The 17081-nt window shown below is 51.0% G+C and overlaps 8 protein-coding genes across 8 annotated transcripts; 5 read left to right on the top strand and 3 right to left on the bottom strand.

Moving 5' to 3' along the window:
• Positions 1–490: 490 nt before the first annotated feature.
• LTR84_011553 (uncharacterized protein) lies at positions 491–2360 on the top strand (the record flags this gene model as incomplete). Its single annotated transcript, XM_064855082.1, has 5 exons — positions 491–583; positions 647–684; positions 741–766; positions 818–1588; positions 1642–2360. The coding sequence occupies 5 exons, from the start codon at positions 491–493 to the stop codon at positions 2358–2360; spliced, it is 1647 nt and encodes a 548-aa protein (XP_064708671.1).
• Positions 2361–3167: 807 nt separating this feature from the next.
• On the top strand, positions 3168–4140 carry LTR84_011552 (uncharacterized protein; the record flags this gene model as incomplete). The annotated part of the gene is made up of 2 exons (XM_064855081.1): positions 3168–3247; positions 3408–4140. The coding sequence occupies 2 exons, from the start codon at positions 3168–3170 to the stop codon at positions 4138–4140; spliced, it is 813 nt and encodes a 270-aa protein (XP_064708670.1).
• A 714-nt stretch (positions 4141–4854) lies between these two features.
• On the bottom strand, positions 4855–7245 carry LTR84_011551 (uncharacterized protein; the record flags this gene model as incomplete). Its single annotated transcript, XM_064855080.1, has 1 exon — positions 4855–7245. The coding sequence occupies one exon, from the start codon at positions 7243–7245 to the stop codon at positions 4855–4857; it is 2391 nt and encodes a 796-aa protein (XP_064708669.1).
• Positions 7246–7909: 664 nt separating this feature from the next.
• LTR84_011550 (uncharacterized protein) lies at positions 7910–8905 on the top strand (the record flags this gene model as incomplete). The annotated part of the gene is made up of 1 exon (XM_064855079.1): positions 7910–8905. One exon carries the CDS (start codon positions 7910–7912, stop codon positions 8903–8905), a length of 996 nt encoding a protein of 331 aa, XP_064708668.1.
• A 531-nt stretch (positions 8906–9436) lies between these two features.
• On the top strand, positions 9437–11619 carry LTR84_011549 (uncharacterized protein; the record flags this gene model as incomplete). The annotated part of the gene is made up of 3 exons (XM_064855078.1): positions 9437–9678; positions 9788–11220; positions 11282–11619. The coding sequence occupies 3 exons, from the start codon at positions 9437–9439 to the stop codon at positions 11617–11619; spliced, it is 2013 nt and encodes a 670-aa protein (XP_064708667.1).
• Positions 11620–12050: 431 nt separating this feature from the next.
• On the bottom strand, positions 12051–12706 carry LTR84_011548 (uncharacterized protein; the record flags this gene model as incomplete). The annotated part of the gene is made up of 2 exons (XM_064855077.1): positions 12051–12396; positions 12456–12706. 2 exons carry the CDS (start codon positions 12704–12706, stop codon positions 12051–12053), a joined length of 597 nt encoding a protein of 198 aa, XP_064708666.1.
• Positions 12707–13190: 484 nt separating this feature from the next.
• Positions 13191–13633, top strand: LTR84_011547 (uncharacterized protein; the record flags this gene model as incomplete). Its single annotated transcript, XM_064855076.1, has 2 exons — positions 13191–13445; positions 13502–13633. 2 exons carry the CDS (start codon positions 13191–13193, stop codon positions 13631–13633), a joined length of 387 nt encoding a protein of 128 aa, XP_064708665.1.
• A 438-nt stretch (positions 13634–14071) lies between these two features.
• Positions 14072–15574, bottom strand: LTR84_011546 (uncharacterized protein; the record flags this gene model as incomplete). The annotated part of the gene is made up of 1 exon (XM_064855075.1): positions 14072–15574. The coding sequence occupies one exon, from the start codon at positions 15572–15574 to the stop codon at positions 14072–14074; it is 1503 nt and encodes a 500-aa protein (XP_064708664.1).
• Positions 15575–17081: the final 1507 nt, after the last annotated feature.

Below are 17081 nucleotides of genomic sequence, written 5' to 3'. Positions count from 1 at the left end.
CGGGCATGCCACAAGGCCTAAGGGTGCGAGTATGGGTGCTAGAATACTACATTGGTACCTAAAAGAGCGACATGTTAACTAGAACGATCAAGGCCGTGCTTCCATTTGGCTTCCAAGGTTGTCTTCGAGGTTAGCCAAGCTGCGTACTCGCCGCCGCTGCTGCCGCGCGTGTTCTGCTGATTTCCCCATCCATCCTCAATTGAATTCTATCCCTGAATTTCATACTGACTCTTTCTTTTCCCCTTGACTTGTGCCTCCTTCATCCATCCCGTTGATGCAATTTTTACTTGTCTTTGTTCTTCACTTTCGTGACACTCTTTCCATCACCTAATTGTTTCGTCCCTCGTTCCTGCCGGACAAAGGCTGCGACTTGTTTTCCGCCACCACTGGATCCAATCCGCCTTCCTGCGCACTATTCCTTTTCTTCCACTTCCACAACCAACAAGATTACTACTTATTCTTCTGATCACATCTCTTCATCAACCTCGTCATGAAGAGTTTTACTGCCGCTGTCACGGCCGTGGCAGGTGCTGCTCTCTTTGCCAAATCCGCCTATGCCCAGCTACCTCCCATTGTCATCAAGGTTCGTTGTCCGCTCAACTCGATTGTCTATTCATTATTGCCCTAACTCTTGGAAACTTTGCAGGGTTCCAAGTTTTTCTACGAAAATAATGGGACGCAATTGTGAGTGATTTCTCGCAAAGGCGCAGATGGCCAGGCGTGCTAACTCATCTTCAAAGCTACATGAAAGGCGTTGCCTATCAAGGTGAGTTGATGAGCCATGCTACGCCCTGATCCACGACTAACGCCTTTGAAGAGGAGTTCTCAGGAAATGGTAGCGCTGCCTCGGGCGACGGCACAGATAACTTTATCGACCCCCTTGCCGATTCCGCCAAATGCCAGCGAGATATTCCCTTCCTCCAACAACTGGGCACCAACACCATCCGTGTCTATGCCATCGACCCTACCGCAGACCACGACTCATGCATGCAAATGCTAACAGATGCTGGCATCTATGTCATTGCCGATTTGTCGTCCCCTGGCAAGTCCATCATTCGAGACAGCCCAACCTGGAATGATGATTTGTATGCCCGCTACACCCAAGTCATCGACTCCATGGCCAACTACACAAACGTCCTAGGTTTCTTCGCTGGTAATGAGGTGTCCAACAACAGCACCAACACCGATGCAAGCGCCTTCGTCAAGGCTGCAGTTCGAGACATGAAGGCATACATCAAGCAGCGAAACTACCGAGCCATTGGAGTGGGCTATGCCACCAATGACGATGCCGACATTCGTGAAGACCTAGCTAATTATTTCGATTGCGGCGACCGTGCAGACGCCATCGATTTCTGGGGCTACAACATTTACTCGTGGTGTGGCGATTCCAGCTTCCAAAAGTCGGGTTTCGATGTTCGCACTGAAGAATTCAAAAACTACAACGTCCCCGTCTTCTTCGCCGAGTATGGTTGCAACGAGGTCCAACCCCGCGAATTCACCGAAGTTGAGGCTCTCTATGGACCCGACATGAACGACGTCTGGTCCGGAGGTATCGTTTACATGTATTTCCAGGAAGCCAATGACTATGGTGAGACTACCACTCATTGATACCCCAGACTCAACCGATTGACTGTGATATAGGTCTCGTCACCATTGACGGAAACTCGGTGAGCACCTTGGCTGATTTCAACTTCCTCGCCACCCAAATCGCCCAAAATGCCAACCCTACCGGTGTCAACTCCGCCAGCTACAACCCCACCAACACCGCCGCCGCTTCGTGCCCAGCTGTCGGTTCTGATTGGCAAGCAGCATCTGCCCTCCCACCCACACCCAACCAGCAACTCTGCGAGTGCATGTTCTCCGCTCTAACTTGTGTACCCAACAATGTCGCGACCGAGGATGTTGGCGCGCTCTTCGGTGTAGTTTGTGGTCTTGTTGATGGTGTCTGCGACGGCATTGAGGCCAATGGCACCTCCGGAACCTACGGTGCTTATGGAATGTGCAATCCCACCCAGCAACTTGGATGGGCTCTCAATAGCTACTACGAGAGAGCAAAGGCAAGTGGCAATGCTGCCTCTGCATGCGATTTCTCTGGATCAGCCAAGACTCAAGCACCCGTTGCTCCCACCGGCACTTGCTCTCAGCTCATCGCGCAAGCCGGTAGTGCCGGTACTGGAACCGTCACTTCGGCTCCTAGCGGCACCGGTGGCTCTGGATCAGGAGGTTCAGGCTCCGGTAGTAGCTCAAGCTCCGGCAACAGTGCGCCAGGATTTTCGAGCCCTGTCCACGTGGGTCTCCTCCAAGTTGCATTCTGTGTCTCGATTGCGGTTCTGTCCGGAGCAGGTATGATCTTGTTGTAGACGAGCGCGTCAGGGTGGGAAGTGAATCATCAATCATGTTCATATGGGTTTGCACAGTGATCCCGTTGGGTAAAGGACTTTAGAGCCCTCCGTATTGGAGTATGTAATTTCAAGCATCTTTGGGGGAGTCTCACAAGCGCTTGGATGGTTTACTTTGTCCCGAGAAAAAATCCAATAGCAATGTTTCGTTTTTCAGAAAAAATCCAATAGCAATGTTTCGTTTTTCAGAAAAAGAATTCTTAAAACAAAAATATTTCATATCCAAACAATGTATTAATGCTATGGGCTTTCTTAGAGTATTATTAGATGTTTGTGTGACGGGGTACTAACTAGATTCAAGATTAGATGGCATCTGATGACACAATGTTCCGGCTAAGCTCCGGGATTCACAGACAAGGCTCTGAGATCATGACCGAAACAGACTTCTGATGTAGAGGCCCTCAGTATATCCATTCTTTATATTGAGCAACGTTGCCAAAGACAGTCTAACAGACTCACAGTTACACATTCCTGTAACTTGTATCCCAGCAGCTGTTTGGGACCGTCAGGACATCCAGGCAGCAATACCCTGTGGTGCCTAGTTCACCTTTTCATGTTTGGGCGAATATAAATTCCTGAACAGGATCTGCTGAACCACGATAAATCTCAACATTGGCCATCATTTATGCTCCACAGCATTTCTACTAATCGTCTATATCTTCCATCTCATCCCAACCGATATATCGACATTATCCAACTTGGGTGACACGACACACGCATCTATTCATCAATCAACTTGTCCAAGGCGAGAAAGATTGTGACGTAGAGATGGCCACCACTTATCGGCTCCGAGAGCTGTATGGCGGAGCCATCACCGTCGAGCTTCCCACGGACCTCATTGATTCAAGGTATGTTATTGCGCATGAGAGAGTTTGGGGTTCTGAGTGTGTTCCTCGTCAACATCGCGCGGACATACTTTCCTCGATATCTACTACCCACGATATGGAAATCCATGCAAGTCGCTCCATATTGCAACCTACTGACAAGAACACCTCTTTTCCCACACAGCGACATCCGCCAAATCCCCGACCACCAAGAAGTCTTCCTGTCACGCGAGACACTCACGTCCATCATCATCGAAATCAACAACTACGTGGAGGCGCCGGACCCCATCACGACCGAGACGACCACCACGACGACCGCAAGCGGTATAACCACGACCTCGACCACGACGACCGTGTTCTCCGAAGCTGACCTCCCTCCAGAGCAAAGACTGCAGCACAGCAGCGAGCACGACCTCGCCGCGGCAGCATACCATTTCACGGACGTGATCTCGCCACCAGACCGTCTCGCGAGCCCGCTCCCACTCGCGGAGAAAGTGTCCATGGCATCGCCCAGCCTCGCGCAGTTCCCGGCCTATGTCCTCCCCGGCACGATCGTCAGCTACGAGCCTGTGCGACGCGGCCCGCCACCGCAAGGACAGATCCAGCAGCAGCAGCAGCAGCAGCAGCAGCAACTTGCACCACCACAACCAGCAGGCGCCCCAAACGGCGCATCCAACCCGCCCACCAACCCCGCCTCGTCGCTCGAACACGTCCAACAACTCCTGGTGCGCATGCAGCCGTACGAGACCGACCTGTGCGTGCGCATCAACACGCCGCTGAAGGAATTCACCGCCGCCACGGATCAGAATGGCGACAGCAGCCAGCGACTACGCCATGAGGAGCAGTTCACCGCGGAGATCCTGCGGCGCTTCATCGCGACCCTCGACGTTAAGGAGTTCAGCTTGTTCGCTGTCTGAAGCGGATGAAAAGACAGTTCGGGTTAGGAGACGATGATGCAATGACTGTCCGGAGAGAATGTCATCTTCATTTCACCACGTTGCTTGCGTGTCGAGAGAGACAGACACATCACCGCTGCCGATTTGTTCATGATCGACGACGATGCACTGCGATACGACGCGTTGGTGGTAGACATGGACGACCGACCAATGATTAGGATGGATGAGGAAAGAAGAGGAGAAAGGAGCAGGCAGATTTGGGACCAGGAACCATTCATAGCTATACAGACACCTACACGATCCAATCGCGGAACATTAGATAGACACTACAACACAGCAATCCCTTTCCGCGGAGAGGACACCCGGCCCAACCCAGGATCAGTAATGGGACCACACTACGGCATCCACGAACTATTCTCTCCTTTTGGCGACGTTCAAGGCCCTTTACTGGACTGGATCCATTCTGGAATGTGAAACACGGTATTTCATTTCATCTCTGTCAGTCCACTAACACATCATGATCATAATTCGCCTGCCGATGCTATCCTGGTGCACATTCTCCCTGCAGTGGGAGAAATACCGAAAGACCTCGACACTTAAAAAAAGGAACGCCATTTTCCACAGCTATGCAGTGTGTTTATACAGCGGTTGCTTTCCTGTTCTGTTATCCAACAAGGACGAATACTTGAATTCTGATTCTCCAGGTGTGACTCCCTCTCCCAATTTCAGTTATAATCAGTCACTCAATTCGATCATCTCGACATGACATCCCATGGTACCCTGACTGCTGCTTCTAGCCACGTCGCTTCCTGAGGAGCGCTGTGTGTTGCTCGTTTCTCGATTTCTGAACTGCTTCTTCGGACTTGGAGGTGCTCTGGGTTTTGGTCGGACCTGAACCAATTTGCCCTTGCACTTGCCACAGCGATGCTTGGTGGTGTCGATACTTTTGCTGTGGCGACCATATTCGGCACCACAGCCCTCATCGTCTTCAATATTGAGGAACTCCATCGCATTTGTCTGCTCTCTACCAACACAGACCCAAAGATATTTGTGGTTGATGGCATAGTCGTGCTTGGTGGTAACCTCAACTTTGCGCCACATGTCCACCTCACTGTTCCGCAAATGATTGGTCACTTTGGCTGCCCAGGACTTGAAACTCGCACCATGCGGTTGGTCACGGACATTGCTGATCATGAAGTTTGTCAAGTGGCAAAATTCGTGGGCAAGGGTGTTGACAAGTCGATCTTCGGAGTCGATGATCTTCTCTGCCAGCTCGATGCTTGCAAAATGTTCGACTTTGATTCCTGGTCCTTCTGTGATACCTGCTTTCATTGGTGATCCTGAAATCTTGGATGCAGTGCGCTTCCAGTTGGCACGACCAGCCGTCGATCTGAGAGTCTTGGACCATATGATATGAATACCACCAGAACTAGCCGCTAACGTGGATAGTTGAGATTTGGCTATCTTCGAGTCGAGCTCATTCAAGAGATCAATGGCCAGTCGTTCTTTCCGATCATCAAAGTCTTTCTTCTTCGCGACCGCCGCTCTCTTCAGATCCAATAATCGTTTCTTTTCCTCCTTCTCCGGGCTCTTCATAGGCGACTGCGATTTGGAACTGGGATGTCGAGGTGGAGTGCATGAGTGTGGAAGTGAATCGCTACTAGTGTTCACGAAATTGTCGTCGTCCTCAAAGTCAGAGTAGATCTGGAAGCGTGCGAGTCCCTTCTTAGGTGACTTGGCTGGTGACTTCTTGGGCGAGAACTCGTCATTCCAATCATTGACCACGTTGTGATCCCAAAAGGCGTCCATGCTGGGCCGATGAGGCGAGCGAGGGACAAGTTGTCGTTTTGACGGAGACAACAGCTTGGAAGGCGAATGAATTTTCGACTTGGGCGGAGTTCTTGGAGGTGTTATAAATCCATCATGAGTTTCACCTCCCGGGATTTCCGTATCGTCAGTGATATCGTGACGAGTCATCTTCGTCGGTGGAGCCATGACTGTTGGCGAGGCAGGCGGTGCCAATCTCACAACAGTATCAGACCCATTAAAGGGATTGGAAGAGTGGTAGTCGGGGTGAATAGCAGGCTTACTTCCTGTGAGTGAAGGTTGACTTGAAGTTGGCGGGAGGTATGACTTCAGATCGACTTTAGGTGAAGCAATTGGGGAGGACGTAAGTTCAATCACTTCGGCCTGCATGCCCGTTGCGGAATTGGTGTCATTTTCATGTAGTCCCAAATCCTGGAATGCATCAGCGAGTGTATCTGGAGAAGTATCCTTTCTTTCATTATCTGAGTCGTCGTTCAAGAAGCTCAGACGTCTTCGTGTAGGCGAACCACGGACAAGTCTTCGTCTTGGACGATCGACAATGCGCTTGATACTTCTTGGTTTGACCTCTCTATCGGATTCTGACGCTGAGGAATCATGATAGCTCAACTCCGCGTCATCATCAACGATGAAGCCGCTCAGATCAGTATCTTCATCCTCTTCTTCGGCGATTGAATCTTCCTCGTCATCGTTACACCGAGCTTCCTTCAGAATGAATCTGCTTGCATAGCTCGATTGCTGCGCTTTCTTCTGGAGACTCTGTCTCGTCACAGATTTCCGTGCTGCTTCAGTCATAAGAGACATCATCGACGTTCCGTCGTCGCGTAATACACGCTTACTTCCAGTCTTGGATTTGCCCACCACTCGATTCGAAGTTTCATGCTCGTTCTGCTTCACAATGGCTGACCGAGGCAATAGCAGAGAGTCAACATGAGGAATCTTGAATGGCCGTTCTTCCCTCACAGGTGATTGACGATTGTTTGAGGTTAAACATAACTCGGTAAGAATTGGTCGTTGGGACAATACAGGTTCCTGCTCTGGCGTAGGTAGATTGATTCTACCAAGTGAAGAAACTTTCTTGTTGGTTGGTCGTGCTGGTGCTGGCTGTGAGGACTTGGTAGGGCTTAGATTGCGATCTTGTGGCTTTTTCTTTTCTGGCGATCCTGAAAGACATCGTTCTACTGTTCCCTTCTTTCGGGGTGATCGTCGAAGATTGGCATTTGTACTCGTTGCCATGAGAGGCTTTGGAGCGAGGATGGCATTTAGCTCCGGTAGCTCATCGTCGGAGGAGTCGTACGCCATGGTGTGCAAGGCTTCTCTATCGAATCCTCTTCAGGGGTTCCTACTTTTCCTGGCCGATCCTCGTAGAATTGAACGTGGAAGTTGTTGGTACTGTTGTTCGGTGGTCGTGTGGCTAATTGGCTGGTCGTTGGTCGAGTATGTTTACACTGCCCGATTGGGAACTATTCTTGGACCGGGAAGGTGCGGGGCAACCATCCGCGGCAACCACGACCAAACTATGCCTGACCTAGGTATCTACAAATCACTTGATCTCTATTCTAATGTACTATCATATGTGATTTGCATGATGAATCAACACATACCGTGAATTTTATCGGCTCTCATGATTATTGCCTAATCGAGTGGGATCCAAGCCAAGTCATGCAGTAAAGCATCATGATAGCGGCGAATGGCTTAGATAAGCTTTGGGATATTGAACCCCTTTGGAGAGATTTATCCGTCGGGACAGAATGCGGAGACAGCTTTACAAACATCATGGGAAAGCACTAAAGCCCTAATCAATATTATTAATGCCCCCTGGATATCCTGTATCGCCGCGTGAAAATTCGAGATTCGAAGTTGTTGGTAGAATCGTGCTCCTGAATTGAGTACCCACACCATCGATCTCACTGAACAGCCCAGTACTAAATTGTGAGGACTCAGCTGTGTTCACATCAACATCATAATGACAACAGGAAAGAATGTCCTCGTGATAGGACCTGGTTTCATCGGATGGAACATCGTCGATCGGTTGGTTTCCGAGAGCTACAACGTGACAGGTTTGGTTCGTCGCGCCGCTCACGGCCAACAATTGAAGGAACTGTCTCGAGCCAATTTCATCATCGGCGACCTGGACGACAGCACCACGGTCAAAAACCAGACAATCCAACACGACATCATCTTTCATACAGCAACAGCCGACCACCTCCCTTCAGTGGAAGCCATCCTCGCAGGAATATCTGAGCGGGCAAAGGAAGGTAAATCGACCATCTATATCCACACGTCTGGCACATCAGTCCTCAACGACGACGCCGACGGCGAGTATGAAGGCGACAAGATTTACCACGACAACAAACGAGAGGAGATTGACTCAGTGCTCGATGACGCACCCCATCGACCAATAGATCTCACCATTGTTAGAGGAGCGAAAGAACTCGGCGACAAGGCTAAACTCGCCATTATGATCCCGCCTCTGATCTACGGCTACAACCCCAAACACCAACGTCTCTCCATCCAAATCCCAGTACTCACCCGCTTTGCCCTGAAGCACGGCTACTCCGGGCACGTCGGGAAGGGTCTCGCCGTCGAATCCCAAATCCATCTCGATGACCTGACCCGCGCCTATATTGTGCTGCTACACCACATGGAATCATCTTCGCCCTCAGAATTCCTCAAAAACCCATATTTCTTCTGCGAAAATGGCCACGACACATCATGGAAGGCTATTGCCGAGATGATCGGCAAGGGTCTCCACAAGGCTGGGAAGATCGAGAGTCCCGAGCCAAGAACGGTCCCAAAATCAGACTATGCGGATCTGTGGGGAGAGTACACTCCTGCAGTTGTCGGGTTGAACAGTCGGAGTCGTGCCGTCAGGCTGAGAGCGTTGGGTTGGGAGGCGAAGGAGATAAGTGTTGGGGATAGCTTTGAGCGGTTCGAGCTGCCAGAGCTGCTGAAAGAGTAAGCCAGAACTGTTATCACTCGCAGTAACCGAAGACAACGTCAAATAACATCGGCTACGCAAAGACAATGAATGTAAATGTATGAATGCAGGGCCGGCTGGTCTCATAAAAGCGACATGTTCAAACAAGTCATGTTCGCGGCACCTAGTCAGGATAAATCACAAACATGATCGACTGGCTCTCGAGGATACAGAGCTTTCAATTACATCGTGAAGTCTTGAGACTTATCCTAGAAGGGACTTGTCCATCATTTACGATAGGTCGGCGAAAAGAACCCTGCATGGGTTAGCTACCTTTTAGTCCCCATCACTCGTACCGCAAGTACTCGTACGAGGCAGCAGGAGGAGCAGCACTGCCACAACAGCTCTTGAATATGCTTGGCGTGCCTCAAGCCCATCCATCGACCTGTCGACCGCCGGAAACCGCCAGGCTGGAGAAAACAACATCTGTTCTTCCTGAACCATCCAAAAACAAAACCAAAAGACCAAAAACACATCTGTCATGGCCTGAAAGTCAATAATAGCCCGAGGACCATGCCCGAGCAGGAAGATGCTACGCCGTCGGCGCGGGCAGCGATACGGTCGGTCGAGGAAGACCAGAATGCGGGTGACCGGCATCACGGTGATGTCTCTCCCACAAGTCTCTTGGAGGGCCGCGACGGTCCCAGCGTCCAGGAGTGGCGAGCGGTAAAGGAGGAAATCCGAGTGCTCTACCAGAGCAAGCCGTTGAAGGAGGTCAAGAGGCTGATGGAGCAACGACACGGCTTTAGAGCTACGTAAGTCTAATGAAGAATCCCTCCTTCTGCAAATTTGATATATGTTTTCTTTGCACGAGTTATGAGGCTTATCACTATCTACATACCGCTAACAAAGAATTATACTTAGCGAGCGTATGTATAAAGCACGACTTGCTTCGTGGGGCTTTTCAAAGAACTACTCAGACCATGACTATCAAATATGCGCGGTTCTTCACTATATTCGTCAAAACAGTGGTAAGCAGGCAACGGCTTTCGAGATCCACGGCCGTAAACGATCTCTCAAAGACCTACACAAGTATATCAAAGGCAAAAAGATGTCCGAAGAGGAATTCCTGGCTACAGCTCTGAAGACCACCCATTTTAGAAGCCAAGAAGAGCAGGAACGAGACCCGCAGTATGCTCATGTCAGGTCATTAACACCAGAGGTGGATGTTGAGTTTGAGGAGGGACTTGATATAAAAGGCCAGAAATGCACGGACGGAGCTTTTCCAAATCCTCGACACACTGCTAGTTGGCCAGGTGTTACCACACCCACATCTGTGACCGAGCAAACATGGCCACTGTCGACACCCAATAATGGGCGACCTGATCTGGTCGGCTCAGAAACTCGAAAGGCTGCTGTGTCTAAGACACAGCCAGGGAAAGAAACACCAGCCTCCCCCCACCCCACAAAACACCTTCAGAAATTCGTCCGGCCGTATCTGCCTCTGAAGATTCGAGGCAGGTCCGAGCTTGCCTTTGCAGACACGTCGGCTCAAGCGAACGCCATGTCTGAAGCATTTGCAAGAGAGCTAAACTTGACAATCGACAAATCCGGGGCAACGAGCTTCCACTGTCATACCGCTGTACGCAAACGTATGAACGCCATCGGACATACGACCGTCCGCTGTAGCTTGCCACTAGGTGTCGATAAATCCTCTGGCCACCAAAGTGTCCCAGAGACCAAGTTCTGGGTGTATCCCAAGCTTGTTGAGCCTTTGGTAGTAGGGAACTCATTCCTGCAAAGCACAGGAATCCTTGCGAGTTTCAAGGAACGAGTACGGCAAATATCTGTTCCTATAGGAAGTGCATTGAGAGTCTGCCATATGGAGCTCCCTAGACGCAGAATCAATTGCACAGTCAACGACGAAAGGGTTCTGGCCAACCCAGACACAGGATCGGACGTTGATTTGATATCTCTTGACTATGTACAACGAAGTGGACTTGAAATCCAACCACTAGAATCAGCATATCAATACGTCGAATTTGCGGACACATCACAAAAGATACTTTCAGGATCCGTCCTCGTCTCATTTCGATTTGGTTCAAGAAATGCAAACGATACCGACGAACTGTTACGGCGCTTTTACATCCTGGATGAGCTCACAACCGACGTGTTAATTGGCAATAACACTTTGGACGACTTTGACGCGTTCAACACTTATCGGGGAGAATTGGTCGATCTTGAGGAGTATGATGGTAGTACGGATTTCCATCTCATCAGATGGGTGCAGAAATCAGGGGCCGCAGATTTCCTTGACCAGAACTTCCAAGACTTTGAATTCTCTACCATCCTTGCAGGTAAGTGGGCTATGAGACTTGGGACGATTCGAGATATATGTGCTGATGAAGGGCGATAAAGCATCCGCCCCAATGCAGGAACCACAAAAATCGATTCTGTCAAGGCTACTCAAAATGAGATCAACCAGACGGAACAGTAAGAACAGCAGCGCTATGACAGCCGATGAGTCGAGGATCCGATCAGAACGATATCTGAAGTATCGAGACCTAAAAGAGGACCACCGAAGGAGACTTGAATCCGCCAGAATTGCGAAGTTACCGTCATTGACGTCTCATGAGAAAGCTTTAGCTGAAGTGGCAGAAGCTGCAATGAGAGACCGATACGACCGTGAACGTTCTGATTTCGTCATAAGACATATCGCTGCCTTGCAACTTGCAGCCGGTGTTGCAATTTCCTGAATTGCTAATGCTCAAGGGTGGTAGACAGTAGACTTGAATTACCACGGCGTGCTTGTAAACTGTCCAAGACGATGTACAAAGCTTCTTCCTAGTGCCTGATCTTAGTGTGGTGATTAGTTTGAGAGTCAGGTATGGGACCGAACTTCATGGAGCATGCCGACTGAGTGTTCCAAGGCAGTGCTACAGGAACGAGGGTTCCCCGGATCCTTGTCGAGATAAATCATTTTGTTTCGAGGGAAGGTCTGCCGCTTAGTCCACTGCTTATGCCTAGTTCGTAGCTGACTGAGGAAGAACTCGTCAATAACAACTTCTGTAGTTGTTGGGGACTGAGCGGGTCGGTACAGTGAAACCATCGGGATGAGAACCGTGTACTCCTTTCCAGTTGGACCCCAGGAGGTTCTTGATTTGGTCATCAACATGATTAGCTTGCTTCAAACGTTCTCATCCCCTCGGACATTGACCATCTCGTAACTCGGACCTGCGTCAACGTCTCGACCGCCCTGGCCACCACGCACATGAGACTCATTTCCATCTACTGCAGGCTTCTTGGGAGGAATCGTGCCAAAGGATATTGGCTGCAATTCGCGATATCGACAAGCCCAAACACCCAAGCTGACCATGAGCGCAGCACTTGCAGCCTCAAGGCTCCACCACAAGAGATTTGTTGGGATGGCTTTGGTGTAGAAGGAGGTGATGATCAAATGGATGAGATGAATGGTCAAGGCAAAATCCGGGACCAGCTTTGATCGGGAGACGAGAAGAAGGATGGGTATGACACTGAAAAGGGAGTTAGATATGAGGTGACGCGCGTTATGTCGAGTCCAGGGGGCACATACGTGATGAAGCCAACAATGACCCAGAGAAAGCCGACGGTCCAGCCGATGGTATTGTCGCCGCGAACGCTGTTCCAATCGAAAATCAGTGCCAGCGAGAACTTTTGGCCAAGAACCAAAGTCGTGAACAGGATCAGAACGAAAGCCGCGACATAATAGAAGAGTTGCAAGAGTAGAATGGATCGAATGATTTTGAGTGGAGGGAGTTCAGTCAGGGCGCCCGCGCGAGGTGGTTTCCGCCGACGGGGTGGCATTCGCTGATCTGGAGATGGTTATATGAGACCGGAGATGGAGTGTATTACCGATTCATGCTTGTTGGGAGTATTGGGAGTAGATGTCCCTTGGAAAGAAAGGAGTCGTGGAATAGAAGATGGCAGGCAGTCACTGGAAAGAAGCCACTTTTTGGATGGTTGAATGCGCCTGCCATGGACGTCACCTGGATCACGTGGACTCGGTATTATTTATGCCCTCAATGCTTCCCCAAAAGTCGTTCTCCACCTGCGACTGACTTGGGGAACTGGTGACTTTCGAAATCCATTATGCTTTCATCTCAGGATATTCCTTAGCTTACACTATATTTCGTTCAGAGTTCAAGCAGATCACCGGACACTCTAGAGTCAACAAGACAGCTACACATCTGTCCACTGGCTGCGACCGCTTACCCATCCACCCGGGCCTGGTTCATTACCTTCTCAAACTCATTCATCAAAAGACCTCAAGACACTCAACACCACCACCATGGGCTGGCTTCCCACATGGCTCGGAGGATCAGCAACTCCTGCCCAACCGGAGCCCGTACGACCCAAGTCCACTGATGGCGGCTTCGTCGCACCGGACCGTAATGCCCGAGAGGTTTGCTACGAATCAAGAGACCTCTTCTTCGAGTGTCTGGACAAGAACAATATCCTGGATGCCATTAAAGAAGACGAAAAGGCTCGGAAAGTATGTGCGCAAGAGGTTGTAGCCTATGAAAAGGATTGCGCCAGGAGTTGGGTGAGTGGCAAAGAGAAGGCTCCTTCCTATCGATCACTAATCTGGTGCGGCTTTAGATCAAGTACTTTAAAGAGAAGCGAGTGATGGAATACAACCGGGATCAAACAATAGCAAGGATCCAACAGGACGATGCCAAAATGGCCGCCAAAGCCAAAGCCGATAGAGGAGGGAAAGGGTGGTTTGGATGAATGGGCCCCCTCCTCATGGATCATCAATCATTCACATCATTTGCGAAGCTGCGACCATTGTCTCCTTCATGACAACTGTATAACGTTCGTATAGAGAGCCAATCTCCAGTGATTCTGTGAATCTGGGACGCCACCGAGATCTCCTGCCTGGCATGGGTACCATATCCGCACTGAACACATAGGAGGTCGCAATATGTATCAAAATTGGGAAGGGAACTGCATAGCATAGCGTGGTCTTGTCTATTCCATTGGAGATATATTCATGCATCATGATGGCTGCCAGAAGCAGAAGGAGGATGACTGTATATATATGTCCATCCACATGGCGGCTTCTGTAAACACATAATCTTTACTCAACTCATGAAAGAGATGATATAACCCGTGCCATTCATCCTCATCTCTAAGGGTTGACGATTCATACTTCCCCTTGGTCCCATCTCATCGTGCCAACAACCCAACTACACTCCCAACCATGACAGCCGCCTCTCTCTCCCAATTCTCCACGACCTCCTCCTCGGCCTTCCTTGCATCTCCCAGCACCACACTACGCGGCAACTTGGAGCCTCGCAACACACACTCACGTATCTCGGCCCGCACGGTGTCTCGCTGGCTTCTCAGCGTCCGAGCCGCCACACCTCCTCGGTTGAGTATCTCCGAGACACGGCTTGACAGCGACGATGCCAGAGAGCGCCAGAAATACGAGGGCAGCGACGCTGTATCCAGGGCTGTGAGGAGGAGTGAGAGAAGTGTTTCCGAAGATGACGAGGACGGCGAGGTGTCTGCGTCGTTAACGGAGTCGTCAGAGTCGCTGTCACTTTCCCCTGCGTTCGTCTCGTCCGTAGTCTTGCGATCTACCACTTTCATCAAGAGAGGATGGTCTGGGGCATGGATTCCGCGTAGTAGAGCCTCGAGGGCGATGATGTTCTGACATCGAGCACTCGCTTCCATCAGCGCTCGGTCCAGGTTCGGAAGTTGTCCCAGTGCTCTCCCGATTGAAGCCGAGCTCGACGTAATTGCACTCTGTAGGTATCCCTGCAAGGCACGCAGGAAATACTCGGGCTCGAAGTCCTTCTTGGACATCTTCTGCCCATCGATCCGCGGGGCGGGCGAGAGATAATAGAGGATATGAACCGCACTGGTGAATCGCGCACGACTGTCTTCAGCTTCACGATACGTCAGGCCCGCCGTGTTCGGCACAGCACTTGCACCTGTATTTCCAGCAGGACCAGACGAAAGCGAGCTCATAGAGAACTCGCGGACCACTCTCCTAGCGTAGTCGAGGACGCGGGCCTCGCCGTCCTCAAAGACACGGCCACGCAGAGTCTTGACGAGAGTGACCCGGCCCAGCTCACCCGCAAGCTTGCCACTCATGGCATCGCGAAACGCGAGGATCGACAGGCTCGCGCGCACCAGCGCCCCGTGGTCCTCCTTGCCGAACCTCGCGCCCCCACCGAGCCCAGACTCGGCCAGCACAACCTCCAACTGCCTCGCGAGCGCGAGGATCCTCTGCACGCCACGCCCGAGCTGCAGGACGTGCCAGCTGCGCTGGGCGGCGGTCTTGGCGTCGACGGCGCGGCGGTGTCGCTCCAGCACCTCCTTCTCGAGGCGCTCGTAGCTGCCCAGCAGACGGGCGCGTTCGTCGTCAACGCGCGCGAGGATCCGCTGTGCAGTTTCGTTCTGCGTCGCCGTGTACGTGAGCATGTCCAGCGCGGAGCGCGACGTCAGCGTGTGGATGTGCGAGTCGATTTCTTGCAGGTCGAACAGTACCCGTGACAGTGGGGTGGTCAGGTCGATGCTCGGATCTGAGGCATTGTTGCTCGCGAGCACCAGGCTGTTGGCGTGCGTATATGCTGAGAAGTCGGGGGATGTGAGGACTTCGAAGTTGATGTATGTTGATGTTGTTGTGGCCACCCCGTTGGCTGGGGTGGTTTTGTTGGCCATGGTGAGTGGTGGGGGATTCAGTGGTTCCGAGAGTATGTGTATATGACGTGCGTGCGAGAATCCTGCTCGACCCGTCGAATCTGCGGCTTGCTTGGAGATGCAAACGCGAAAATGGTTCAAGTGGTCATTCCCCTGTTCCTGGGTTCTGTTGTCGTCCCTCCCACAAGGCTGCCTTGAAAAGATTTTGACAAGGCTTTGGCCACTCGATCAATGTCTGTGGACTCTCGGAATCATATCTGTCATCGCGGGATCTTTTTCGTGCAATTCCTTGTTTTCCTCTCTGTGTCTAAAAACAGGGATTGTTAGTGGTTGTGGTACTTGTCGAGTGGGAAGGTATGTGACAGATTGGCATTTGGAGAAAGCAGTATCAGGCTGAGAAAATGTGGGTGGGCAAGGCTGTGAGCCCTGACCCTTTCCACTCGCTAGAATGGCCATTAATTTGCACGATCGGCTTTGGTCATCTTTGTTTTTACAATTGATTGAATATTTAGGCTCTATCAAGTTCGCAGATACGTACGGCCCCTCTCCGATGGTCTACGATAATATTCTGCTCTTCGGGCGAATGTTGTCAGCCATCATGGTGAGAGGAGGAAATACCCCTCGGTCGGAACGTCAATCTACCGAATCTGGGCTACTGTGTTCTGCTACAAGTTATGGTCAATTACGTGCATATTCAACCTCACACGTGGCAAGGCAGGTGTGCAGTAGACAATCCACATGTAAGAAGAAACTACGAACTGTGCTACGAACTCTTCCGACACGAGACGTGCATGCGCATTCCGAAGGAGCACATGCACATGTTGATTTATCAGACGAAGAGAGCAATAGTGATGCATCTGCTCGGTGGAGTGGATGTCAAGAACTGCGGAAGAGGATTTTGACAGAAGGGTTGCATTACTTCGTACATCCCAAGCAATGGCCTGTCGAAAGGTCATCTGATATGAATTGGCACATGTACGCTAGGGAGACCGTTTGCAGAGATTCGTCCCTGGTGCCTGGATCCATCCGGAGAAAATGAGCACGGGCTTTACCATTTGGGGAGACCTCAGCCCCAGAGTCTATCCACAGACGGGTGTACCTGAGAGGCAGATGGATTGGTGCCCTCGATGATGATGACCCTTGGAGTTTACTGCAGTCAGCGGAAGCCTAAAGAACAAGGGAAGAGAGACGAGTGGGGCAACATGTGCCTAAAGGACAAAGTGAGTCAATTGCTGCCGTCAACGTCCACGACGGGGGATGACATGATTGAGGCCTGCGTAAGGATGAGAAGACGTTCATGTGCGAGTGGGATGGCAGGTGAGTTGAAGACGGGACGAAGAGAAGTGGAGGAGGTTAAAAATGGATCGTGTCGGCACAGAGGCTGTCCGCTTTGGAATCATGGGATGTTGAAAGAGTCAGGAACTTGAGCGATGAGGATTGAAGGTTGAATTTAGGCGGGGGTGAGGGGCAATGATTAAAAGATGGAGGGCAGAGACCCTAAACCTGAGTGGCTGTAGCAGACATGGCA

This window comes from Exophiala bonariae (assembly GCF_035927105.1).
Source record: "Exophiala bonariae strain CCFEE 5792 chromosome Unknown scaffold_6, whole genome shotgun sequence".
Classification (NCBI taxonomy): domain Eukaryota; kingdom Fungi; phylum Ascomycota; class Eurotiomycetes; order Chaetothyriales; family Herpotrichiellaceae; genus Exophiala; species Exophiala bonariae.
This window is presented reverse-complemented; position numbering and strand designations above follow the sequence as displayed.